The sequence below is a fragment of the Festucalex cinctus genome, chromosome 19 (genome assembly GCF_051991245.1).
Source record: "Festucalex cinctus isolate MCC-2025b chromosome 19, RoL_Fcin_1.0, whole genome shotgun sequence".
In the NCBI taxonomy this organism is placed as follows: Eukaryota; Metazoa; Chordata; class Actinopteri; order Syngnathiformes; family Syngnathidae; genus Festucalex; species Festucalex cinctus.
In genome coordinates, this window is record NC_135429.1 from 15,923,990 (window position 1) to 15,950,569 (window position 26,580).

The window sequence follows — 26,580 nt, forward strand, 5'->3', positions numbered from 1 at the left end:
TGTGTTGAGCGATATCAGTGGCTCAGGCTGCAGGTGGGGAACAAATTAGGTGGAGGTGGCCGCCTCTGAATTTTGTATATTGGAAAAACCCACAAATCAAAGAAACCATAAACGTGGGGAAGAAGAGATGAAGTAATAGAAAGACAGAGCAGGTAGGGCTCAGGTGTTGTTGAGGTTGCATGAAAGTAGTGTGACGAAAGGCTTTGGGTATTGTTTTAAATTGTGAACTCGTGTAGTTGTAGTGTCTTTTTATCTTTTTTTTTTTTTTTTAAGCTCTAGCTATAACTTACAGAGCCTCTAAAGTGACATGGGAGAAAAAAAAATTAATTACGTTTACAAAAACGTTTTCGTCTAGACAAGAAAAGTTTCTCGTCCGGACAAGAAACATATTTTTTTATTTATTTTTTTCTCTCCCATGTCACTTTAGGGCAGGGGTGTCAAACATGCGAGATGACTTTATAAAGTAAAAAAAAAAAAATCGTAATGTCGGACCAATTAATCAGCGAGCCACAATCAAATATATAAATTTGTAATTTCATTTTGTAAGCGGTCCTCAGATGAGTAACTTGTATACGGAATCGCCTGGGAGTATATGACACAAATTCAATTACTGGTAACACAAATACATATGACAAGGATTAACGTCCTTATAACTTTATTTAATGCGCCACACAATGCATTCTGGGAACAATATATGTGCAAAACAGGTAGATTTAACACATCAATAACTCATACAGGCAAAGTGTTGCCACATTTCATTTGTATTCATGTTTTTTTTTTTTAGCCCATTATAGCAATACAAAGTTGATATTTTGTCTATTATTAAATTGATACTTTATTTTTCACGTACAATTAGTACCTTTAAAAACAGATTTTGCAACTTGCTGTCGACTGAAAATGACATCACAAGGGCTCAGGTAACCAATCACAGCTCAGCTGTTTTCTAGGTTTGGTCATGTGACATTCACAAGCTGAGCTGTGATTGGTTACCTGAGCCCTTGTGATGTCATTTTCAGTCGACAGCAAGTTGCAAAATGTGCTTTTAAATTGTATATGAAAAATAATGAAAATATTAAATTTATTATTGGCAAAATATGAATGTTTGACTGCCAAAAATGGCTAAATAAGTAAAATATCCCTTTAAAGAATAGATTACAGTTGAGCTCCGTAATTTAGGACTCGCCCAAAAATCTGCGTATAATTAACGGCAATTTTTTTTAAAGTTATATACCATTCTCTTACCGATTCGGCCCACTTAGTAATATATTTTCCTCCATGCGGCCCCTGAGCTAATACGAGTTTGACACCCCTGCTTTAGGGGCTCCGTAATAACTTCTATATGCATCACATCAGCTGCAAGTTTTTAACTGTTTACTGCATTGTCCCTGTCAAATAAAGATTTGAATTGAATGATACCAACATACTAATAACAAATACAGACAGCCCAGACTGGCTGACTTTTGTGTTCCAATATTTTCTATTTATATGTAAAGCCTTCTTGAAAAGCGTCATTGCGTCTTTCATCTCCACAGCTGTTTCGTGTCGGAAGCAAGATGGTGGACAGGCTGATGTTGAAGCGTGTCTGAAGTTCTCCAGGTCCATGCCGCCTCTCACCCAGCCCTGCCAACTGCCCTGCCAAGAGGACTGTCAGCTGAGCAGTTGGTCCAAATTTTCTCCTTGCACAGCCGACTGTGTGGGTGTCAGGGTTCGCAAACGCATGCTTGTGGGTAAGTGTCAAAGAGGTGCTCATAATAATTGAGTGTATTTCCAAAATATAAATTTAGATGTGTTGAAAAATAGTAGCTACAAAGGGGACTTCTAATGCTGTATGTACATTCTGAAGCAGACGGTCATCAACTGGTCTTATGTTTCTGCAGGTAAGAGCAAAAAGCGAGACCAGTGTAAGAACCACCAGGTGTATCCGCTGAGTGAGACTCAGTACTGCCCATGCAACAAATACAACGCCCAGCCAGTGGGCAACTGGTCCGACTGTGTACTTTCCGAGAGCGGCCGCATGGAAGGACAACTGGGCATGAAGGTCCAGGGCGATATCAAGGAGTGCGGTCAAGGTTATCGATACCAAGCGATGGCTTGCTATGACCAGGATAATCGCATCGTAGAGACATCACGCTGCAACAGTCACGGTGAGTTTAAAGCTGCCCCGTGGAGGAATTTGCCCCAAATTATCGCTAGAATAGCCTTTTTAATTGACTATTTATGACTCAAACAACTTCGAACTAGGAGATTAAAAACTGCTATTTACAATGGGTATTCCTGCAAGCCTCGAAGCCAATTGTTTTCAGACTGGATTTGGCTTCAAATTTCCCACCCTATGATGTCATGTGTGCATTGTGTACATGAGAAGGGAATGTGCAGTTTCATTTTTCGTGGCAGTAGCGATTTGGAATTCAATATTTCTGCACTGGGCAGCTTTAAAATGGAAAAGTAAACCTAAAATCATATTGACAATTAAAATAACATGTTGATATTTACAGTCAGTACTGACTTGTTTTCTTAGCCTCCAGACCCAGAATCTGAAACTGCACCTTTGAGAGTGGCTTTTTTAGTCTAAGGCACACCTGTGCACTAATTATGGTGTCTAATCTTGATATGGCACACTATGAGGTGGGATGGATTATCTCGGCAAAGGAGAAGTGCTCACTATTACAGATTTAGACTGGTTTGCGAACAATATTTGAAAGAAATGGTGATATTGTGTATGCGGAAGAAGTTTTAACTCTTTGAGTTCATCTCATAAACAATGGCAGCAAAACAAAAGTGTTGCACTTATTTGTGTTGAGTATAGTTAACACAACCCATAATACAGACTGCATCTATCCATCCATCCATTTTCTTCACCGCTTACTCCTCACAAGGGTCACGGGGTGCTGGAGCCTATCCCAGCTGGCTTCGGGCAGTAGGTGGGGTACACCCTGAATGGGTTGCCAGCCAATCGCAGGGCACACACAGACGAACAACCATTCTGTCATGTCATGTGGAGCGAGTGGATGAGGGGAGATGGACCCAGTGGCGGAAAAGCAAGGCAGGGAGACAGACAGGAAGGAGAGTAACTTTATTGACGATAACCAAGTAGAAGACAGGACGGGACTGTTTGCCATGACTTGGCTGGGACGTGGAGCGATTTGGCTGGGACATGAGAGGGACACTTGGCTTGGATGTGAGAGAGACTTGACTTGACGTGGGGAACTCGACTTGATAACAATGATAATAATAATAATAATAATAATAATAATAATAATAATAATTAGGGATGTTCGATACCACTTTTTTTTCAGACCGATACCGATACTCAGACCCTCACTGATACCAACTACCGATACCAGTAGTACATTTTGACAAAAAAAAAAAAAAATCACTAAAAGATATTTTTAAACAAATATATTTCCTTTAATTTTTACAAAAAAAACAGCACAGTCACTCTTCAATAGTCTTAACGCTCACAAAAATGTTCTTTTTAGTTTAAGATTCACAATTTTGAAGTATTTCCAAAGCGGTGAAGTTTTGGTGAAAAACTGCTGCAAGCTAGCGCCACTTACAGGCAAGGATGACTCACTTAACGTCTTCCCCCTCTGCCATCGCTCGCTTGTACTCGTCTGCGTCACGAGTACTCGAGTACTTGAAAAAAGGCTAGTATCGGCCCGATACCGATACCTGGTACGGTACTCGCCCATCCCTAATAATAATAATAATAATAATAATAATAATAATAATGATGATAATAATAAGTCGATTAGTCGTTAATAATATGAGACGTAAAGTCGATTTTAAAAAAAAGTCGTTAGTGACAGCCCTACAGACCTCTTTCTCATTTTGGAGTGCACATTTAATTGGGGCTGATTTCAAAGTGAGATTGAAGTGGGACACAGTTGGAGACGAGAACTCAGTTACAGTATTGCTGGTACATGCATGCAACATTCAATCAATAGTTAAACTGCCCTTAAGTAAACTCGTACAGGCCTAATACAAACTAAACTACTATTAATGCTTGTTAAAATCCTGTCAGTTGACCAATCTCAAAGGCAATCATTTTATTGAGTCTGCATTATGAATATTACAATCGTGACAAAATCTGTCATGCCACTTCTCCATGAATATATCTTGGTATTTGGCAGTAAGGGGAGGAAAGGGAATTAAGAATTACAGAGCAGTCCTCGCCTTGGGAAAATATAGAAGACTTCAAAACACTCATGGGAAAGGGCACGTCTGTGTTTGTTCAATGAAAAAGCCATCTAGTTGTGAGTGTGAGCTTTCCTCCCAGTGTAGGGTTGTTTTCCTGGTGACTGGCTGCAACTGTAATGCAGACTGCTGTCAGCTTTCACTCTGATTTCAGCATCCTTTGATTGTTGCTTTTCGACCGCAAATACTGTGTCAATGAAACACAATGCTGTCTGGTCTTTCCAGCCACTCTATGCTCTCAGGCTGCAGCTGTAAACCAATGCGGGCTTGTTTGTGTTTGGCATGATCACAAACTTAGAGGAACAGCAAATAGGCTTTACCACTTGGGGATACAGGTGAAGATTGTTTTGTAGTATACTATAATGTACTATAAAGGCAGCATCAGGGAAAACTGGGTTAGCTCAAGAATCCTAATCTTCATCTTTCTTGGCCAAGTATTGTATGTTAAAAGAGTTGACTGAGGGCATTTGGCCAGTGTGAGGGGCAGCTATGCGAATGATGTTTCCTGAAATGCACAATCAACTCTACAGTGTTGAGCGTGTTCAGCTCCAGGTTGCACCAGGAAACACACTAAACAGTTTATCTACGTTAAAATAAATGAGTTAACATAGCTACGTATTTGAAAACTGTAAAATAGAATGACTCATTCTGAAAAAGTAACAATACTCAAAAATAACTTTTTGTCGTATAATACAACATTTTTGAAGTTATAACAACATTTTGGAACATTTTAAGTAGCCTTACTGTTAAAGCGATACAAAAAAATTTCCAGTATTGGATTAGACATTGTGTAGGCCTATAATGAATAAAAGTGCAAATATCTCTGGCATCTTGTTCCCAGAATTTTTTTTTAAACCAATTCAGCATCAAAATAAGAACTTACCGTGGTGACGCCATTATCCGGTTGACGTATTCCGCTCGTAAACGTTAGCCGCCTTCGTTTACTTGAATGAGTTTGCTGATGTGATGGGCAAGAAAAAGGCCATCATCTATCCCAAATACTGCACCAATTCTGATCAGAGTCCAATCCTCACTACATCAGGCTTGATGTCATTCCGTGTGGTGGTGCGGCGATACATCACGATGATCACGTGACTGTCCAAAATGGCCGATACTGTACTTAATGTTAAAATATTCATAACAAGTACTTTAACATCATAATCGCTCAACATAAATTGACAATTTTTTCAGGGAAGAGTTGAAATTAACCATTTCACAGAATAGCTGGTTAGTTTTACACAAGTCTTGTATTCCTTTATAGGCAGTTTTCCTATATAAATACAGGATTATACACATGAACTCCTTCTCAATCTACACCTCTGTGCTTCTGTTAATATGTGGTGGTGATTTTTTCCTAAACCCCCACCCCCCCCCCCCCCCCCCCCAGCCTGTATTTTGCCATTTTGTGTGTGTTTTGTCAACAGCGGGACATTTCTGTGGACAGACAGTTGTTTACCCCTCCAGCCAATTGCAGAGCGGGGGGGGGCGTATCACTCGCTGTCGGCAGTCGAGGCCGGGCGAATTTGTCGGCTACAGGACGTCACTCCTGCGTCAACTTGACAGCACACAAGGATTTTTTTTTTTTTACTCACTCACTCACTCACTCACTCACTCACTCACTCAAGCTTGAGTGTAGATTGAGAAGGAGTTCATGTGTATATATCCTGTATTTATATAGTGCTTTTTCCTGAGTGAAAACTGAAGACCTTGCCTTTAACTCATTTGCTCCCAAAGACGTATTTATACGTTTTTGTTTTGTTTGTTTTTTTTGTTTTTTTTGGTTGTATTTATTTTTATTTTTTGCTAGAGCAGGGTTTGAGGCTTTGATGCAGCCTCGGACCTGAAGAGGTCGCTTAAAGAAATGGCAGTTATTACAAAATTCGGCCATCAAGTGGCAGCAGAGTATAAGAGATCAACCAGGCTACGTTGCAACAAGCTCTTTTCCCCAATGTTTTCAACAACACATTTGTGAATAATGATGAAATTTAGCTATATTCTAATGCTAATTGCTGCACAACAGAAACAGTTACAAATATACTTTTTTTTTCCTGATGAAAGAATTGACTCAACTTTCTTTTGTTAGGTGCCATGTTTTTATAGCAGTGGGGCAAAAATGCGGCAGCACGTCGGGAGGAAATAATTATGAATCGACGCTGACAACGGGGAGACAAGAAACTAAATACACACACACGCACTAATTGACACAATTAGACACACCTGGGCAAGACACAAGTGGCAGAGGATGCTGATTGGTTGACACATGAGGAAGGGCAGGCAAACACAGGTGGACATGACAATGCTTGACAAGACTAGGGGGGCACACAAGGACAACGGAAAACACAGATCATGACTGAAATTAAAGAAACATGAGGACAAAATCAAATTAAACCAAAATTAAATCTGAGCCATGACAAAAGGAACACAATCAACCCAAACCATGATAGTTTAAAATTTTAAAGATTTTCTCGAGCAATGCGAGCAGAGCCCTGACTTTTTAACTGTGACTGCGTCTATCAAACCTGCTTAATTTACGTACTGTATATGCACATTTGTCATCATATGTTGAATAGGTTACATTGAGGAGGCTTGCATCATTCCCTGTCCATCTGACTGCAAGCTCAGCGAGTGGTCCAACTGGTCACGATGCAGCAAGTCATGCGGCAGTGGCGTCAAAGTTCGATCAAAATGGCTCCGAGAGAAACCATACAACGGTGGAAGGCCTTGCCCCAAACTTGACCACGTCAACCAGGTGGTTTATCTCAACGTACAGAACATTATAGTTAGTTTCATAAGGTTGAGTTATGAAAAGTTAGATTACAAATACTGTATGCTTAAATGCACCAATAATTCCATTTTTTTTCTTCTTCTTTGTTGAATGCATATCAAACACAGGCACAAGTAAGTACTTCAGTGTTTTTCTTCATCAATGTTCACTCCCCCCCCCCCCCCCCCCCCTGCATATTGCACTGTATTACTATATAAATGTTTTTTGGCATTTGTTTAAAATAGGTATATGAAGTAGTTCCATGTCTCAGTGACTGCGGGCAGTATGTTTGGGTGGTAGAGCCTTGGAGTGTATGGAAAGTTAGCAATGTGGACCTGAAGAACAACTGTGGTGAAGGTGTTCAGACCAGAAAAGTCAGGTAAAGATTTTCATCTTCTGATGTTTATGTTAATGTTTAATGTTGCATTCACAAATATGGCACTTTACTGTACTGTATTTATTTTAATTTTTTTTTATTCAATCTCTGGTGTAATAACCTTATTTATTGATTTATTGAATTTTATTATTATTATTATTATTATTATTATTATTATTATTATTAATTCAATCTCTGGTGTAATAATCTTATTTATTGATTGATTGAATTTTTATTTTATTTATATTAGTATTATTAGTAGGGATGGGCGAGTACCGATACCAGGTATCGGTAACGGGCCGATACCAGCCTTTTTTCAAGTACTCGAGTACTCGTGACGCAGACGAGTACTAGCGAGCGATGGCAGAGGGGGAAGACGTTAAGTGAGTCCTCCTTGCCTGTAAGTGGCGCTAGCTTGCAGCAGTTTTTCACCAAAACTTCGCCGCTTTGGAAATACTTCAAAATTGTGAATCGTAAACTAAAAGAGCATTTTTGTTTTATTTTGAGCGTTAAGACTATTGAAGAGTGACTGTGCTGTTTTTTTGTCAAAATTAAAGGAAATATATTTGTTTAAAAATATCTTTTAGTGATTTTTTTTTTGTTGTTGTCAAAATGTACTACTGGTATCGGCAGCTGGTATCAGTACTGGTGAGTACTGAGGGTCTGAGTATCGGTATCGGTCTGAAAAAAAGTGGTATCGAACATCCCTAATTATTAGTATTAATACAATCTCTGTTGTAATAACCTTACTTATTGATTGATTGAATTATTTTTTTTAATTTTATTGTTCTTATTGCTGCTGGAAATGTACATTTCCCAGAGGGAAATCCGAAAGGGATCAATAAAGTCAAGTCTAAGTCTATCAAATCAAATTCACATCATATTGTATAATTATGAAAGAAAATCCCCCAAATTGAAAATGTCTGAAAGCAGCTTCTTTTAGCGCATTCCATGACATTCGTATTTGGCATCATAATCAAACAAAGAGAGTCTTTCTAACGATTCTGGCAAACAGTTCGCTTGAAATGAGGACAATGTTTTGTATAACAGGTGTATGCTGAACACGATAGACGGCCCCTCGGAGCAGGTGGAGGACTATCTGTGTGACCCGGAGGAGATGCCGCTGGGAGCTCGGAACAGCCAGCTGCCCTGTCCAGAGGACTGTGTGCTATCAGACTGGGGAGCCTGGAGTCCATGCCCATTGGTGAGAATGTGTATACTTAATGGCACGAGTAGCTTCTGTCTGTGGTACTTCATGGTGTTTACAAATGTTAATGACATTTTAAAGCTGCTCTATTTAACAATTTGCCAAAAACATCTTTACAATAGCCTTCTATTTGACCATTTGTGACATCTTCTAATGAGAAGATTAGCACCTGAGCTGTTCACAGTGGATACTCTTGCAAGCCTTTAGCCCAGGGGTGTCAAACATAAGGCCCGCGGGCCGGATCAGGCCCTCAAAGAGGTTTAATCCGGCCCGCGAGATGAGTTTGTAAAGTAAAAAAAATAAAAAATAAAAAATTCTGACTAATTAATCAACCAGCCACAAACAAAACATATAAATTTGTAATTTCACAAACAGTCCTCAGATGAGCAATGCAACTTGTACGGGGAATCGTCATCCTGGATGTCATTATTTTACACACAACTTAAACTACGGTTTGTTTAATTATTATTATTTTTTGTAATCATACACCGACATAAACGTGTTACATATGACACAAATTCAATTACTGGTTAACACAAATAGATATGACAAGGATTAACGTCCTTTTAACATCATTAACTGTGTGTGAACTGGAATAGCAGCCAGCAAATCAGGGAAGCGTAGTATTCATGGACTAGGAACAAAATTATTATCCTATATTGTATGTCCGATCTGTTGACGGGTTGACGACGGCCGACATCCAGCGATTACCATTCGTCGTTCGTCGACAGGGAAAGGTAGTGCACATGTCGGCCGGAGACATGCAGCGATTACTATACATTGACAGAGAAGTTCGGGCAACTCCAGAAATTACCAATGGCCACCCCGCCCCTGGTCATATTCACGAGTACAAAGAATCAGCTTTTGGAGGGCTACTGGGGGTGCATATGATATTCGAGTTTGTGTTGTTTTCAAGAAAAAACAAAAAAGCAAAAAACAAAAACGGTTTGCGAGCGTTTGTGACTGGTTATTTTTCGTCAGGGTTCGTGCAAGGTCGCAAACGGCCGCAAATACATTCAACAACAGTTTCAATGGTCACAAACAGTTTTTCTTGTCGCAAGGTAGTAACGTTCCAAATGAATACTGTGTACCTACAGGAACCCTGATGAAAAATCAACAAACAAACCGCTAAGTGGGATATGGGCTTTGTGTAGCTTTTTCCCATAGTCTTTGTATTAGTTTTTCCAAAGTTAAAACAAACAAAAAATTACAACCCAGCCAATTCCAAAACTCTCTGTGGCCGTTTAAAATTGGGTTTGCATAGTAGTGCTGAAATTATTTTGCAAAACCAGGTCAAATTGATTCTTGTTTTTACATCTCCATCAAATTTTGATGGGTTGTCAGGTCTGAGCTCTACAAAGAAAATACCTTTTCTTTCAAAACCAAAACCAATGGCACACTATGATGACAAATGTATCAATCTATATATCTGCATAGTATCTACAATTTCTTTATTCCTTAGCCATGTAACGGGAACATTACACGAGAGAGGAGGGCTTATCCAATCAGGCAGCCTGGCGAAGACAAGGAGTGTCCTCCAACCACTGAAACGGAGCCTTGCAAACTCAACAGCAATTGCTTCCACCATTCCTACAATATCACTGGTGAGACTGAAAGAGCTTGGCAATTCTTCTGTAGAAGCACTGGGCCAAATAAAAACTGGCAAGTATGCCTGAGCATAAGAAAATCTTGTTTCTCTTTTGATGTCTGGTCTTTGCAGATTGGAGTACTTGTCAACTGAGTGATAGAGCAGTCTGTGGAAACGGTATCAAAACCCGCATGCTGGACTGTGTGAGGAGTGACGGCAAATCTGTCGACTTGAGGTTCTGTAAAGAGGTGGGTTTAAGTGGTTTTGTCTTACACTCTCAATAAAGACAAAGTTCCTTCAAACAATTGTCTTCCAGCTTGGCCTAGAGAGGAAGTGGCAAATGAATGCTTCCTGTGTTGTGGAGTGCCCTGTCAACTGCCAGCTGTCCGAGTGGTCAGCATGGTCCGACTGCACACATAAATGCGGACTCCAAGGTAGGTGTAGTTCACTTCTTAGCACTTTTTAAATGTTGTAGACGAGGTTGCAGATTATAGACAAAAATGTACTCAGCATTATTAAAAAGCCCTTGAGCTTTACTCCATTGTCAGTCCGAAATGGAAACAAAAGAATGTCATTGTCACGGTGGGTGGTGGTGCGAGTGGGTGAGGGGAGTGAATGTGGTGGAGGGACCCAATTGCACAAAAGCAAGGCAGGGAGACAGACGGGAAGGGCAATGTGAGGAACTTTATTGACAAAAAACATGTGAGAGGACTGGTCGCCAAGACCAGACCGGGCAAGGGGAAGCCGGTGGACATGACATGGGGAGACCTGGCAGATACATGTGACGACTTGGCAGAGACGTAGGGCGACTTGGCAGGGACGTGGGGCAACTTGGCAAGACGTGTTGCAACTTGGCAGGACGTGTTGCAAATTGGCAGGACGTGGGGCAACTTGGCAGGATGTGGGGCAACTTGGCAGGACGTGTTGCAACTTGGCAGGACGTGTTGCAAATTGGCAGGACGTGGGGCAACTTGGCAGGATGTGGGGCAACTTGGCAGGACGTGGGGCAACTTGGCAGGATGTGGGGCAACTTGGCAGGACGTGTTGCAAATTGGCAGGACGTGTTGCAAATTGGCAGGACGTGTTGCAAATTGGCAGGACGTGTTGCAAATTGGAAGGACTGGGGGCAACTTGGCAGGATGTGGGGCAACTTGGCAGGACATGTTGCAACTTGGCAGGACGTGTTGCAAATTGGCAGGACGTGGGGCAACTTGGCAGGACGTGGGGCAACTTGGCAGGATGTGGGCAACTCACATTAGCTAGAGGGAGACATGGACGACTGGACGTGACGAAGACAAGGGGACTGAAGGGTGACGTGGACGACTGGACGTGACGAAGACGAGGGGACTGAAGGGTGACGTGGACGACTGGACGTGATGAAGACGAGGAGACTGGAGGGTGACGTGGACGACTGGACGTGATGAAGACGAGGAGACTGGAGGGTGACGTGGACGACTGAACGTGATGAAGACGAGGGGACTGAAGGGTGACGTGGACGACTGGATATGACGAAGACGAGGACATGTGATGAAGATGAGGGGACTGCAGGGTAACGTGGACGACTGGACGTGATGCAGACGAGGAGACTGTAGGGTGACGTGGACGACTGGACGTGAACATGAAGACGAGGAATGAAGACGAGGAGGGACTTGATGGAGGCAAGGAAGCGTTGGTGACATGGACGACTGACGTGATGAAGACGAAGGAGGACTTGATAGACACCAAAAACGCAGTTTTGACTTGACTTTACAACAGCAACGACACAACAAGACAGGACAGTGCTCCAACACTGACTGAACAAACACCATTGACTATATACCCCAACACTAACGAGACACACCTAGGAGACACAATAGACTGAGGGCACTGATTGGTTACACATGCGGGGAAGGGAAGACACACGCAGGTGGACGGAATTAACAATAACGAGACACACGGAAGAACACAGGACAAAACACCAAATACCAAAACTAAACAAAACCAAAAACATGACAGCCATTTTTTCCTTGTGTCGTTCATGCTAGCTAACAATCTAGGATTATTCAGTTTGGTGTAGACAGCGGTATGCTTTGACTGTGAGCGAGCCATCACTACCATCAATTGGACTCTCATAATAATGGTTTTAATCAGAAGTGCTTCAAGATGTGAGAAACAATTCTCACAGTACATAATCACATAAACTGAAAGGGAAGGATGTATCCTCGCAGATGATTCCCGAGGATCGGGTCACTGATCGATGGTCAATTACGAGTGCTGTGAGGCTCAGGAAGTACTTTGCACTCCACCAGAATGTGAGAAGAGCAACGCCCTGAAGCAACGACAGTAGATTGAAGATATGACACTATAGCAGGCTTTTAGCGGTTTTGCTAACCTTAATCTGACCACAGGCAAAATAGATTGTCTTCTTTGTGTGGAAGAACATCAGGTGTGATTCAAGGGATGTACCAAATTGTGACAAAATGAGGTTACAGCTCAATTCCAGCGATATCTGACAACACCCTGAGGCCTTATCTGACCCTCTTTTCCTGTCTTCAGGCAAGCTGTGGAGAAGGCGGACAGTCATCCAGGCTCCCCAGGGTGACGGAAGGCCGTGTCCAACCCAGATGCAGCAGTGGAAGCCATGTCTTGTGAAGCCCTGTTACCGCTGGAGATACAGTGTGTGGTCGGAATGCAAGTCTGAGGTTAGCCAGTCTCCTGCTGCCTGTATCATAGTACGCATTTTCAACATTTTTACTGATGAATTGGACAAAGTTTAGAGACATATTCCTTAATCAATTCATCAGTGGTAGTAGACTATCACTTTGTGTGGCAACAGTGGGAAGGCGCTGTTCTGGAATGTCTGTGTCCCACAATTGAAGGCATATTTGGATGAGGATGATGGGAACTGCCCCCCCCCCCCCCACCCCCCCCCCTTTATAGGTAAATGGTCCCAAATGATCTGTTGGTATACTACTATTAGTTACAGTGTTTGATCCATTAATCAATCAATAGATTTCCAAGAACCTCCTTTATGCCTTTCAATGCCTCTTCCAGTCTTTCTACTGCCATAACTTGCTGATGACTCTGTGACAGTCAAAGTTCAATGGCCACATTCCATTCTGAGAATATTCTGTTTAAGCCTCACAATGGCGTCTTAAAGGATAAACGTTACATGTGATATTGTTTGTACATGGCCAAATTTGAGTAGGTTTATTATTAGCTGTTTGAGGCAAACTATTATTTAAAATAGTCAATTTCATAGCTTAACAACAATTGTTGCAACACTCTCACACGTGACCTTAAATAGGATAAGCAGGAGGGATGTAACGATATCCAAACATACGATAATTATCACGATATTTGGGGGGTGGGGGGATAGGGCCTGGGGGCGATATTTAAAAAAAGATCACAATATTGTAAAAAAAAAAAAAAAAAAGGAAAAAAAAAAAGATTTATCGCTTCACAAACAAATTAGATTCCACTTCATCTGACAATTAGCATAGATCTTAAACATAAAGGGCAAAACATCCCTAATGAAAATGTAATTGCACTAATAAACTAGCCACTGGGCGGTGGACAAGTGGTTAGCACGTCCGCCTCCCAGTTCTGAGGACTCGGGTTCGAGTCCAGGCTCCGGGCTTCCTGGGTGGAGTTTGCATGTTCTCCCCGTGCCCGCGTGGGTCTTCTCCGGGTACTCCGGTCTCCTCCCACATTCCAAAGGCATGCATGGCAGGTTAATTGGGTGCTCCAAACTGTCCCTAGGTGTGCTTGTGAGTGTGGTTGGTTGTTCCTGTGTGCCCTGCGATTGGCTGGCAACCAGTCCAGGGTGTACCCCGCCTACTGCCCAAAGCCAGCTGAGATAGGCTCCAGCACCCCCCACGACCCTTGTGAGGAATAAGCGGTCAAGAAAATGGATGGATGGATGGATGGATGGATGGATGGAACTAGCCACTAGAGGCTGCACAAATGGAAATCAACCTGACTTTTTTTTAACAGATGTGTTCCTTTTAAATATTGTGAACATGACGACGACGATATTGTGGCAGTTTTAACATCACGATATCACAATATTGCCCTTATCCTTACATCCCTAATAAGCAGAAGTAAATCAATGTAGTCAGGTCCTTTGATGAATAAATACAGATCAGGTAACGCTGCCCACAAAAATGAAGTGGATTAAGATCCATCCTTTGTTTTTTTTGGTTTTTTAATTTTTTTATTTATCCATTGGACACTGCGATTGGCTGGCAACCAGACCAGGTTGTACTCCGCCTACTGCCCAAAGCCAGCTGAGATAGGCTCCAGCACCCCCGCGACCCTTGTGAGGAATAGGCGGTCAAGAAAATGGGATGGATGGATCCATTGGACATAAATATTTTTAGTTAGTTTTACCACCATCTGCTTGACATTTTGAATTCACTTCCTTCCGGCAAAGTTTAACATATACAACACTTTTTTTTTAAATTCATTCCAGGGTGCAAGATGTGGTGAAGGCTTGCGGTTCAGGAACATTTCGTGCTTCGTGTCAGATGGATCTGATCTACAGGGAAGTCTGGTGGACGATGAGCTGTGTGGAGAACAAGTACCTGTGGTGGACGGAGATGCACAGATCATACTGCAGGAGTCCTGCACAGTACCTTGTCCAGGTAAAAGCGATCTAAGCCCAATAGTGAAAGGGTATGGCGCAATTTAGTGACAAGTTTCAGCATTGTTTTAATCTTTGTGCTGTTTTTTTTTTTTGTTTTGTTTTTTTTTTAAAAGGGGAATGCTACCTGACAGACTGGACGGTTTGGAGTCCATGCCAGTTAAGCTGTGTTGGTGGGGATGATCTGGGTTTTGGCTCAGTGCAAGTCCGCTCTCGAGCTGTTGTGGCTCAAGACCCGGAGAATCTGCTTCAGTGTCCAGAACAGGAGCTGGAGGCCCGGCCGTGTACAGGTCAAAACTGACACCGTACTGCCAAAACTTGAAACCAATTATTATGGTTAACTCTTTGAGCGACAAAAACGTTTTATGACGATTAGTAAAATCATGATGTGTGCCGCCATAAACGTTAAATTACGTCAACTACATTTTTTTTTGTTTTTTTATTTTATTTATTTTTTAAATCAATGGGCAGTGAAATGTCAAAGTGCACCGCTGCCTGATCAATGGGTTGTGGAATCCAAAACACTATAACTATGGCCAGCAGATGGCAGCATTATTTCTCTTTTCAATGGGCTGCAGGTGTATGAAATTACAATGAAACGTGATGAAATCTGATAAAAATGGATTAAATAGAACGTTTTCAAGGATGACGGAAATGATCAAAGCCTTTGTCATATTTTTTCTTTTTTGATAACGTGTGGCAGTAAAAGAGTTAAAGGGGCAGATTATGGCTCAAAAATTTTCCCGGTTTGATTCTGTGACATTCACAAGCTGAGCCCATAGTCAAAGTGATGTCATTTTCAGTTGACAACAAGTGGCAAAATGGCCACCCCTTGAGAGTGATAAATCAGATGGATTATGCTGTGTAACATATAATTGTGAAGAAGATATTGGACTTGACACCCTATAAGTAAAATAATCTGCTCAAAGCCGTCTTTTATGCATTCATATCAATAGATGAGTGTGTTGTTTAAGACTCTTAAATAAACAGAACATTCTACCTTCAGACGGGCAGTGTTTTGAATACGCCTGGCGAGCTGGACCATGGAGAGGCTCGTCACGGCACGTCTGGTGCCAGCGATCAGATGGACTGAATGTCACAGGTGACTTACATACAGTAATACATGCTACAAGTTCCAGGGCCTTTCAGGGATGCTCCCAATCCTCCTCCTTCCTCCCAGTCATGACACTCACCTGTTTCAAATTGTCTTTATAGTGTGATCAATTGAATATAGCTTATAAAGGATTTTCAAATCATTGTTTTGTTTTTACTTATATTTCCCATAAATGTCCCAACTTTATTGTAATTGGGTTTATATAACATTTAGTATGTTTTTACACTGGTCATTAGTAGATACATGTTGATATCTTCTGAAATCAAAGCCGCTGACAAAATTATGTTCGTTCCAGGCGGGTGCCCAACTACAGCCAAGCCAATGGCTGACCGATCCTGTGACCCACCATGCACCAAGTCACGTTCATTTTGTACAGAGGTGAGTTCAAGGGATACTTGCCTCATTGAGCCATTTTCAACAGTAAGAAGTTAATATATTGTCTATAATTCCGGGGTGTCCAATCTTTTTCATTTGAGGGCCACATACAGAAAAATCAGAAGGACGCAAGGGCCACATAATGTTATGAAGAGAAATTATGTTTAGTCCTAAAAATTGTACAAATAAGTTATTTGTGCTTTTGCATATTTAGAAAAATGCTCCAGTATATAAACCAATTTATTTGTAATATGGTAGTAGGGTTATTATAGTTTGGTAATTTTTCGTTTTAGTTAGTTTTTATTAGTTTTCAGCGTGGTTCTGTTAGTTTTTATTAGTTTAGTTCTTTAAAAAAATGCTTAGTTTTAGTTTAGTTTGTTAGTTTCAGTGTTAGTATTTTTTTATTTTTTTTTAAATGTGTATTATTTGTGCGCAATATTTAACAATAATATTTAGAGTTAGTTTTAAATTTATTTCGGTAACAATATTGTTTTTTTAATTTTATTTTTAATTTATTTCATTAGTTTTAGTTAACTAAAATAACCTTTAATGGCACCAGTTTTTCGATACCCTCCCTTCTTACTTTGACCATCTCCAAACATTAGTGTTTTGTTTATTTTATTTGAACTGAGTCAAATGCCATTTTTAGCATATGTCGCGGGCCACTGAAAAATGGGACGGCGGGTCGCAAATCGCCCCCGGGCCGTAGTTTGGAGACCTCTGCAATAATTTATGTGAAAAGTTCATAATTTTTAATGAACAATACTTTTAACTCTTTGACTGCCAAAACCGTTTAATGACGATTAATAAAATCACGATGTATACCGCCATAAACGTTAAATGCCGCCAACTATATATATATATATATATATATATATATATATATATGTATATATATATATATGTATATATGTATATATATATGTATATATATGTATATATATATGTATATATGTATATATATATATGTATATATGTATATATATATATATATATATATATATATGTATATATATGTATGTATATATATATATTTCTTTTTTTTAAAGCAATGGGCAGTGCAACATCTAAATGCAGCGCTGCCTGGTCAATGGGTTGTAGAATCGAAAACACTCACAAACTATGGCCACCAGATGGCAGCATTGTATCTCTTCAATGGGCTGCCAAATTACAATGAAACATGACGAAATCTGATGAAATAGAATGTTTTCAAGGATGGCGTGAATGATAACGTTTTGATAACGTGTGGCAGTAAAAGAGTTAAAAACAAGTTTTGCAACTTGGCATCACCTGTACTGAGGAAATAGGTAACGGCAATTCATGGCTCAGTTTGCAGACCAAACCCAGAAAACAGGTGAGTCGTGATTGGTAGTTACCTATTTCCTCAGCAGAGGTGATGTCATCTTCAGTCGACAGTAAGTGGAAAAATGTGTTTTTAAAAGTTGTAATTGTACATGAAAAATAATGATCGTTATCAACTTAATTCTGGACAAAATATTAATTTTTTACTGCTGAAAATGGCTTAATGAGTCAAGTATCCCTTTAAAGACAAACAAGAATTCACACTGTAAAAAAAACCCAATAAAAACACTAACTATTCAACTAACTTAAGTCAATCCAGTCAAGTATGTCCATCATTGTGTAATAAGTGCACCTTCTCTTTGTGTCAGTCGGGCGTTTGTGGCTGTGAGGAGGGCTACACAGAAGTGATGACCTCTGACGGCCTGCTAGACCAGTGCACTGTTATCCCAGTGCTGGAGATTCCCACTGCCGGTGACAACAAGGCAGACGTCAAGACCATCCGGGCCTTCAACCCCACCCAGCCCGCAATCAGCCCACCTGGCAGGGTGGGACGCACCTGGTTTCTGCAGCCATTTGGTCCAGGTAGACAACCCTCCACAGATTTCACTTGATTTGTGAATGACAATGAATGTACAATAAATTATCATGATCATGCATACAAATCCAATCCCAATAAAGTTGGGACGTTCTGTGAAACATACATGAAAAGATATTGATTTGCAAATTACGTTCAACCTACCAACCGCTGTTGGGTCCCTGTATGACCGATGTCAGATTTTGGTCCGCATTGTAAGTAACTAAGGTGGATTCGTCTCTCGTGAGGATTGGACTCCGCTAAGGCTGACCTTTGTCACCAATTCTGTTCATAACTTTTATGGACAGAGGGGGTCCGGTTTGGTGGCCTCAGTATAGCATCTCTGCTTTTTGCAGATGATGTGGTGCCGTTGGCGTCATCAAGCCGTAATCTCCAACGCTCACTGGAGCGCTTCGCAGCCGAGTGTGAAGTGGTTGGCATGAGAATCAGCACCTCCAAATCCGAGACTATGGTCCTCAAGTTGGAAAAGGGTGGCATGCGCTCTCCGGCTCGGGTATGAGATCCTGCCGCAAGTGGAGTATCTTGGAGTCTTGTTCACGACTGAGGGCAGGAGAGAGTGGGAGATCGACAGGCGGATCAGTGCAGCGTTTGTAGTGATGCGGGCTCTGTATCAGTCTGTTGTGGTGAAGGAGCTGAGCCAAAAGGCGAAGCTCTCGATTTACCGGTCGATCTACGTTCCTACCTTCACCTACAGTCACGAGCTGTGGGCGCGTGACCGAAAGAACAAGATCCCGGAACCAAGAGGCCAAAATGAGTTTCCACCGCAGGGTGTCTGGGCTCTCTGTTAGAGATAGGGTGAGAAGCTCAGTCATCCGGGAGGTACTCAGGATCGAGCCGCTACTCCTCCGCGTAGAGAGGAGTCATTTGAGGTGGCTTGGACATCTGGTTTGGATGCCTCCTGGACGCCTCCCTGGAGAGGTGCTCCGGGCATGTCCCACCAGCGGGAGGCCCCGGGGACGACCCAGGACACGCTGGTGAAACTATGTCTCTCGGCTGGGCTGGAAATGCCTTGGGATCTCGCCCGAGGAGCTGGTTGAAGGGGCTGGGGAGAGGGAAGTCTAGGTTTCCTAGCTGCTGCCCCCGCGACCCGACACTGGATAAGCGGTAGTAAATAATGGTACGATAGCAGAGTTTTAAGTTGCACTTACGGATGTAGCGTTGAACTGTAATTTTACATTTTATATTGGTTTTCTGCTGTGTTCCTGAGCCCATGTGGTGACATCCTTTACACACTGATGACGATTCTTGATGCAATGTCACCTGAATGTTTCCTAGCAATTGTACATTGAAGAACATCGTCGTAAGCTGTTTGACTATTTTCTCATGCACTTGTTCACAAAGAGATGAACCTCGCCCCATATTTGCTTGTTAACTCATTTGCTCCCAATAACGTGTAAATGTGTTGGTTTTTTTATATTTGAGGTATCCCAAAGACGTATTTATACGTTTTTGTTTTTTTGTTTTTTTTATGCTAGAGCATACAGAAGGCTTTGATGCAGCCTCTCAACCGCAAAGAACGGTTGCAGAAATGGTAGTTATTACACAAACGGCCAGCAGGTGGCAGCAGAGCAAAGGAGATCAACCAGGGCCATGTAGAAAAAAAAAGCTAAATTACTTACAATTTTAAATAGATTTGTGAAAACTGATGAAACTTAGCTCTCTTCTAATGCTAATTGCTGCAAAAAGGAAACGGATAGAAACACTTTTTTTGTCCTGATGAAAGAAGAGACTTTAATCTTTCTTTTGATAGGTTCCATGCTTTTATAGCAATAGAACACAATATTCCGTGGGCCTTGCAAAATCAGTCAAAATCCAGTAAAACAGCCGGCAGCGAACGGGATAGCTTCTGTGAAAATGGCTGGGAATGAATGAGTTAATGACTGATCAATGCAGGGAAGCTTCTTTTATACCCAACCATGGCACACACACATTCCCAATTAGCCTGTTCTATTGTGGGATGTTCCAAACAGTTTGATGACTATCCTGTTTTTTTTGGAACTTGTTGCAGCCATAAAATTCTAAGTTAATTATTATTTGCTAAAAACAATGTTTATCAGTTTGAACATTAAAATATTGTCTTTGTAGTGTATTCAATTAAATATAGGTTGATGATTTGCAAATCATTGTGTTCTCTTTATTTATGTTTGACACAACGTCCCAACTTCATTGGAATTGGATTTGTAAACTACCGTCACCAGTGTTAGCGCAGCAGACAGAACCATTGTAGAGAGCTATACCGCCCCCACGTGATGAAACACGTGACGTATTATAAACCAAAAATGAACTGATGTACTCTATGTACCGTATCAGGCAGCATATTCTCACTCTCAGTGTTTCTTTTCAGATGGAAAACTCAAGACCTGGGTGTATGGAGTAGCAGCAGGAGTGTTTGTTCTTCTCGTCTTTATAATGTCAATGACTTACTTAGCATGGTAACGTACCAACACTTGTTTGATAATATTGTGCACCTCCAGTTACATTTTCATTTACATTAACATCATCACCAGTGATTTAATGGAGATCAGAAAAATATGCAGTGAACAGAGAACGCTGCCATTACGATTGAAAAGGAGGACATCATAGAGCTTATTCTTTGTCATTTTACACCACTCAACAAAGGTATTCTGAAATTGGCTGTGTAGTTTTTGCAAGATCCTGTTAATAAATCAACCAACAAGTGATCAAAACGATATCTCTCAACTTTACTTATATGACCTTGTTGAATGTCACACATTTTCTAAAATTGTGTATTTACTGCATTTAGAAATGTTTTTATTAGGGATCCAATGAGACAATAATTGTTTTGTTTAATGCTTAGCATTAGCTTAGTGTGCTAACTTAGATTAACAGCTTTAGCTTGGGATCAACATTATCTTAGCATTTTAAGCTAGCCTGCTAAATTACATTAGCTTAACATTAGCTAAGCATTAGCGTAGCACTTGCTTAGTATTATCTTAGCATTAACTTAGCATGCTAAATAAATATTAGCATTAAGTCAGCATTAGCTTAGCATTATCTTAGAATGCTACTTTAGGATTAGCATTAATTTAGCATGCTAATTTAGCATTAACTTAGCATGCTAACTTATTAGCATTAACTTAGTATGCTAACTTATTAGCATTAACTTAGTATGCTAACTTAATATTAGCATTAACTTAGCATGCTAACTTAGCATTAACTGAACATTAGCTTAGAATTAGCTTAACATGCTAACTTAGCATTATCATTAACATGCTAAATTAGCATTAACTTAGTACCCTTGGGTGGAGTAACATCGAACAAATTGTAAACAGTATTGTAGAGTTTGAACTTCATTACATCACTGTCCATATTTAACTCAGTTGTTTCATTTTTTTGTTGTTCTTGTTTCCATGATCATTTCATCTTTCATTGTATGTTTTTTCCTTTCTCCACCTTCACCCTTCGTATTCTGTTTAGTCGTTATGGTTTTTGCCTTTGCCATGAGCCAAACTCCAAGTCCCCTGCAGATGGGGTGTATTGGATGGACCCAAACAGCTACACAGTGCCTTACATCTGCCCTGCCTGCCAGAACCTAGAACAGCAAGAGCTTTGCCAACTCCAGAAGGAGCAGCAATATGCAGTTCAACAACCTCCTCAACCATCACAACAGCCACAGCATCATTCACTACAACGCTCCACACCTCACTTTGAAACCCTAATCACATAATCAGGGCCAACTCTGTTACTGGCTGACTTTCATCCGTGCCCTCATTCCCTGTGCTGCATCTTTAATCATTTCACTTTCATCACTTCCTGGAGGTGAGCTTCCAGCATCAACATCATTTTGACTATATTTGTAGAAGTCACAAGTTGTTTGCAGACTTAATCATCCTCATGAGGATCGCAGGGAGCCACTTCCAATGTAGCGTTGTCATGTATTGAAAATACTGCTTTCAACGCGTATCCACAGACAAATACAACGACTTTGACACAGACTTGTGTCATCACATACAATCCCCATAGGTCAAAAAGGTAGACGGCGTCTACTGAAAACTTTATTGAATGTTATGAAATGGTGAGGCTCATTACATGACAGCAAGGAATGATGAAGCCTTTCAACCATGTGCGCAGGCTTGACCAGCAGATGGCGCGAGCGCCACAGCAGTGTCAAATGCCTCGAAGCAATGCAATTATCTCAAAAGTGGTTGATTGTTTTGGGAAGCCTCGGATTCTCCATCCCTCACTAGACTTACGGCAATATCACCAGCAACAAAACATGACAAGGACAATGAACCGATATGACTTGAACAAGGGCAGGCAACTCAATACAAACAAACTGACGAGACGAGACACCTGGACAAGACGCAATTGGCTGATTGGGAGCTGATGGATGACACAAGGAAGCGGGTTGATGAACACAAGAAAACATGACAACAAAAAGCTAACTGCAAATAAACAAAAAGCTAACTAAACCCAAACGCTATTAATACTAATTTTATGAAGATCACATAAAATATAAGATGACTGCATAGGCTACTCTTTACAACTTTTTTACAGACAAAGCTATCATCTAGGTCAGGGGTGTCAAACATACGGCCCGCTGGCCGGATCAGGCCCGCAAATGGGTTTAACCCGGCCCATGAGATGATTTTGTGAAGTAAAAAATCATTTGTAACGTTGGACCAATTAATCAGCTGGCCACAAAACATATAAATTTATAATTTTACAAGCAGTCCTCAGATGAGCATAGGAACTTGTACAGTGAATCGTCCTGGATGTCATTATTTTATACACAACTTAAAGTTGCGGGTTGTTTATTTAATTTAAATGATAGATCGACATAAACATGTTAAATACGACATAAATTAATTACTGGTAACACTATAGATATGAGAAGGATTAACATCCTTATAATATTAACTCATTTGCGCCCAAAAACGCATAAATACGTTCTATTTTAAATATTAACAGTGTTCCAAAGACTTTTTTTGTTTTGTTTTGTTTTTTCAGTAAAGGCTTTGATGCAGCTTTTGAAGCAATTATAGTTATTTAAAAAAAACTGCCATCAGGTGGCAGCAGAGTATAAGAGACAATTAGCCGCACATAGCCACAATTGCCACAAATAGAGAAAATCTGCGTATAATTGACAGCAAAATTTACATACCATTATTTTACCGATCCGGCCCACTTGATAATATATTTTCCTCCATGAGTTTGACACCCCTGGTCTAGGCGTTGTGTAATGACTGATAGAGGTGGTTGCATTTTCTTTTGTGTGTGTGTGTGTTCATCAAACTATATTTCACAACTAAATACACTAGAATTGAACAAAAATTCTCACCTAAGTTGAGTGAAATGTTTCTGTAAATTTACTGGACAATGACCACCTCATTATAATCCTAAAGACAAATCAGAAAATTTGGGAAAAACAAATTTTCAGCAGGGTCCGTTCAAAGTTGCAATGACGTTCGCCAACAGTTTTAATAGTCGCTAACAATTTTTCTGGTAACCAAGAAAGTTTGAACATGTTCAAAACTTACTTGCAATAAGAAAAATCACCACCAGCTATAGTTGTGCCACACTGTCATGGTGGTGCTATTATAATATTTATAAGATAATAATGATCTCATCTGTTCAATTTGATTTCTGCAATGATTCAGAGGGATGGTCTCATGCTATTGTCTGCCTGTGCCTCGATCAAATCCACCAAAATCGTGTTACACCACCCGTGCCACAACTTAGACCAACTATTAGCTAGTCTAAAAAAAAAAATCTAGTCTACTTTTTGAAGTAATTTTGAACGTGTTCAAAACTTCTTTATGACGAGAAAAACACTTTTGGCAAACATCTTTGTGACCATTTGCGACCTTCCTGGTGAAAAATCAACATTCGCTACCTTCACAAACACCAACCTTTACCGATCAGTGGCATAACAGGCATGATTTTAGAGCTGTTCAGAGCTCATTGAACATAATCACCAAAAAAAAACCGTTTGCTTTGTCTTGCAGCAAAAAGCCAAAGAAACCACAGCGGCGACAGATGAACAACAGACTGAAGCCGCTGACACTGGCCTATGATGGAGACGCCGACATGTAGGAGTCTTTCTGTTGACCATGCTGATCTATTGACATTTGCCCCTGCATGGAAAGCTTTGAAAGAAAGAGAACAAATATCACAAATTGAAAACCAAGCTCCTTAGCAGCTCTCTTCCGTGGTGTTCTTCTGGTTTTTATTTCACAAAAGCCTTTATGACTTTATTTAGCTTCCTATATGTGGAAGTTTGCCTTCCTCTGGTTTAATTAAAGTTGCCCACAAACAGATTTTTCCTGGTAAGCACAATTATTCAGTTGTACTTTTGTTCATTTGTTTACAGCTGAGTGTAATGAGCCGAGAAGAGAAATTTAGCATTATGAACTTTACAGTAACTATCTCTTCTGCCTGCCTTGCCTCTCGTTTTGTTTTTCAGGCATCATTTTTGCACTATATTAGTGCAGCAAGTTCTACTCGTGTCTAGCTTACCCATTAGGAAATGGCCTCTCTCAAGACAAGCTGGTGCGTGTTGTACTGAATTTTGGGTAAAGACCTCACAATGGTTTTTGACTGCATATGATGTGATACTGTAAATATTATTTTTTTCTCTCTGAACTTTCTAACATGTACAGCTACTCTTCCCAAACTCTGTGTTAAGTGCATCTCAAATGGTTTGGACTTGTGGTTTATACTATAGATTACTGACACACTTCAGTGTCTCATTCAAGCCACAGGGTATCGACACATTTCTGCTATGAAATGGGAGGTTAAAAGAGTGACCGACAAGTTATTATGCAAGATATATCCACTATGGAGGGGGAAAAAAACAAAACAAAAACAAAGACTCGGGCGTTAGTAATCCATCCATCCATTTTCTTAACCGCTTACTCCTCACAAGGGTGGCGGTGGTGCTGGAGCCAATCCCAGCCGGCTTCGGGTCGTAATATGAATCTTAATTGCACGGTCGACAGTTCTATTACTTGTTACGCCTCCATATGGCGTGGCTCACTGGTAGAGAGGTTGTCTCGCAACCGTGAGGTTGTGATTCAATCCCAGGCTATTGTGACCAGGTTGAAATGTCCTTGAGCAAGATACTGAACACCCAGTTGCTCCGAATGCTGCATCATTGGTAGGTGAAAGAGTAGTCAAAATATGAAGCGCTTTGAGGGCGTTACCAATTTCAATATTTTCCCACATGAATTTAACAAAGATGTTTTGCAAAACGTGTGTCCTTTGGCCCAGAACTTTGACTTGTTTTCCAATATTACAGCCCTACAATGCCTTGTTTTAATATCGGCATCATTTGACCACTATTTTGGACGCTTGAGCATAAATATGGCTTTTATTTTCTGAAGAAAAGTCTTCAGTAATGCTCTGGAACATATAAACGAGTTCAGGAAGTTCTATTGTTCACACCTTCATGTTACATTACATATCTGAGAAGATGAATTCATCAATAAATGTATCTACAGTATGTAACCAGTATGTTTGAAACCGTTTTCTTGTTTGATACTGTACCATAATAGGTGAGCTCCAAGATGCAGTTGCACTGGTACTGCAGTTCATTGGAAATCACATCAGTTAATTCTCAAACATTGACATTCATTTATGAGAGTATATGAAATGTATGCATCTGTCATTATCAATGCCGAGATATAATTGCCTGACTGTCCATTATTATGTGAAGCATTTTACCAGTAAGTTAATGGAATGTTTAATTTATATTGTGTTTAATATGAGTTGTAAATAATGTGAAAAATACTTTTTAAATTATTCATGTACCATATTTTTCTTTCACTTTTGTACTGAAAAGCTGGAAAAAAAGAAAAGCTGAGTGAATGTGGGTATACTATTGATAACATGAAAAACTAAGTTGCAGATGAACTCTGTTCTTTTCCTACTGTTTGTATGTATTTGACTAATTGCTGATAATAAACGAAGAGAAATATTGTTTTGATTACTTTATTTCATTCACATTCTAAGCTACCTGCTAAACTATTGGGGAGGCTATTATGCTGGCTCGTTGAAGGTGTATACACTATGCAGGATGGTGTATCGATCAGAATACAGGATACGGCTTTATGGTGGTTTGTTGATTCTTTACTGGTTATTTAGGAGATGAGGGTTACAGGTGTTGAGACAATGAGGTCGAGACAAGCGGGTTGAAGCAACAGGTAAAATGGATGAAGTAGATGAAACAGAGTCTGAAATAGCAGAATAAGGAGACAATATTTAGATGTCACACAAATTATACAAATGACATGACTAATAAGTATTTATACGCCTTAGAAACACCACAAAGGAAAAACACAAAAGAAACATTGCCCACGCAATAGGTATTATATTTATACTACCATTTAGAATTCACTTGAATGCACGTAAATGTTTTACTGGTCTATGGGGACCTCTAGTGGCCAACAAGAACAGTAAAATGGCCAGTTCGTAAT

At 40.4% G+C, this 26,580-nt stretch overlaps 1 protein-coding gene across 1 annotated transcript in view; it reads left to right on the forward strand.

The window, feature by feature from the left end:
- Positions 1 to 26,082, forward strand: part of thsd7aa (thrombospondin, type I, domain containing 7Aa) — a 62,440-nt gene extending 36,358 nt beyond the window's left edge. Inside the window, exons 12-28 of the mRNA XM_077507649.1 lie at positions 1,533 to 1,727; positions 1,878 to 2,144; positions 6,768 to 6,946; positions 7,090 to 7,095; positions 7,207 to 7,340; positions 8,388 to 8,541; positions 10,007 to 10,148; positions 10,265 to 10,380; positions 10,449 to 10,566; positions 12,668 to 12,813; positions 14,586 to 14,757; positions 14,873 to 15,046; positions 15,763 to 15,858; positions 16,166 to 16,248; positions 17,916 to 18,129; positions 20,487 to 20,574; positions 24,112 to 26,082. Coding sequence (XP_077363775.1) covers positions 1,533 to 1,727; positions 1,878 to 2,144; positions 6,768 to 6,946; positions 7,090 to 7,095; positions 7,207 to 7,340; positions 8,388 to 8,541; positions 10,007 to 10,148; positions 10,265 to 10,380; positions 10,449 to 10,566; positions 12,668 to 12,813; positions 14,586 to 14,757; positions 14,873 to 15,046; positions 15,763 to 15,858; positions 16,166 to 16,248; positions 17,916 to 18,129; positions 20,487 to 20,574; positions 24,112 to 24,199 — 2,372 coding nt within the window. The 3' untranslated portion in view covers positions 24,200 to 26,082. The remainder of the gene's footprint in view (positions 1 to 1,532; positions 1,728 to 1,877; positions 2,145 to 6,767; positions 6,947 to 7,089; positions 7,096 to 7,206; positions 7,341 to 8,387; positions 8,542 to 10,006; positions 10,149 to 10,264; positions 10,381 to 10,448; positions 10,567 to 12,667; positions 12,814 to 14,585; positions 14,758 to 14,872; positions 15,047 to 15,762; positions 15,859 to 16,165; positions 16,249 to 17,915; positions 18,130 to 20,486; positions 20,575 to 24,111) is intronic.
- Positions 26,083 to 26,580: the final 498 nt, after the last annotated feature.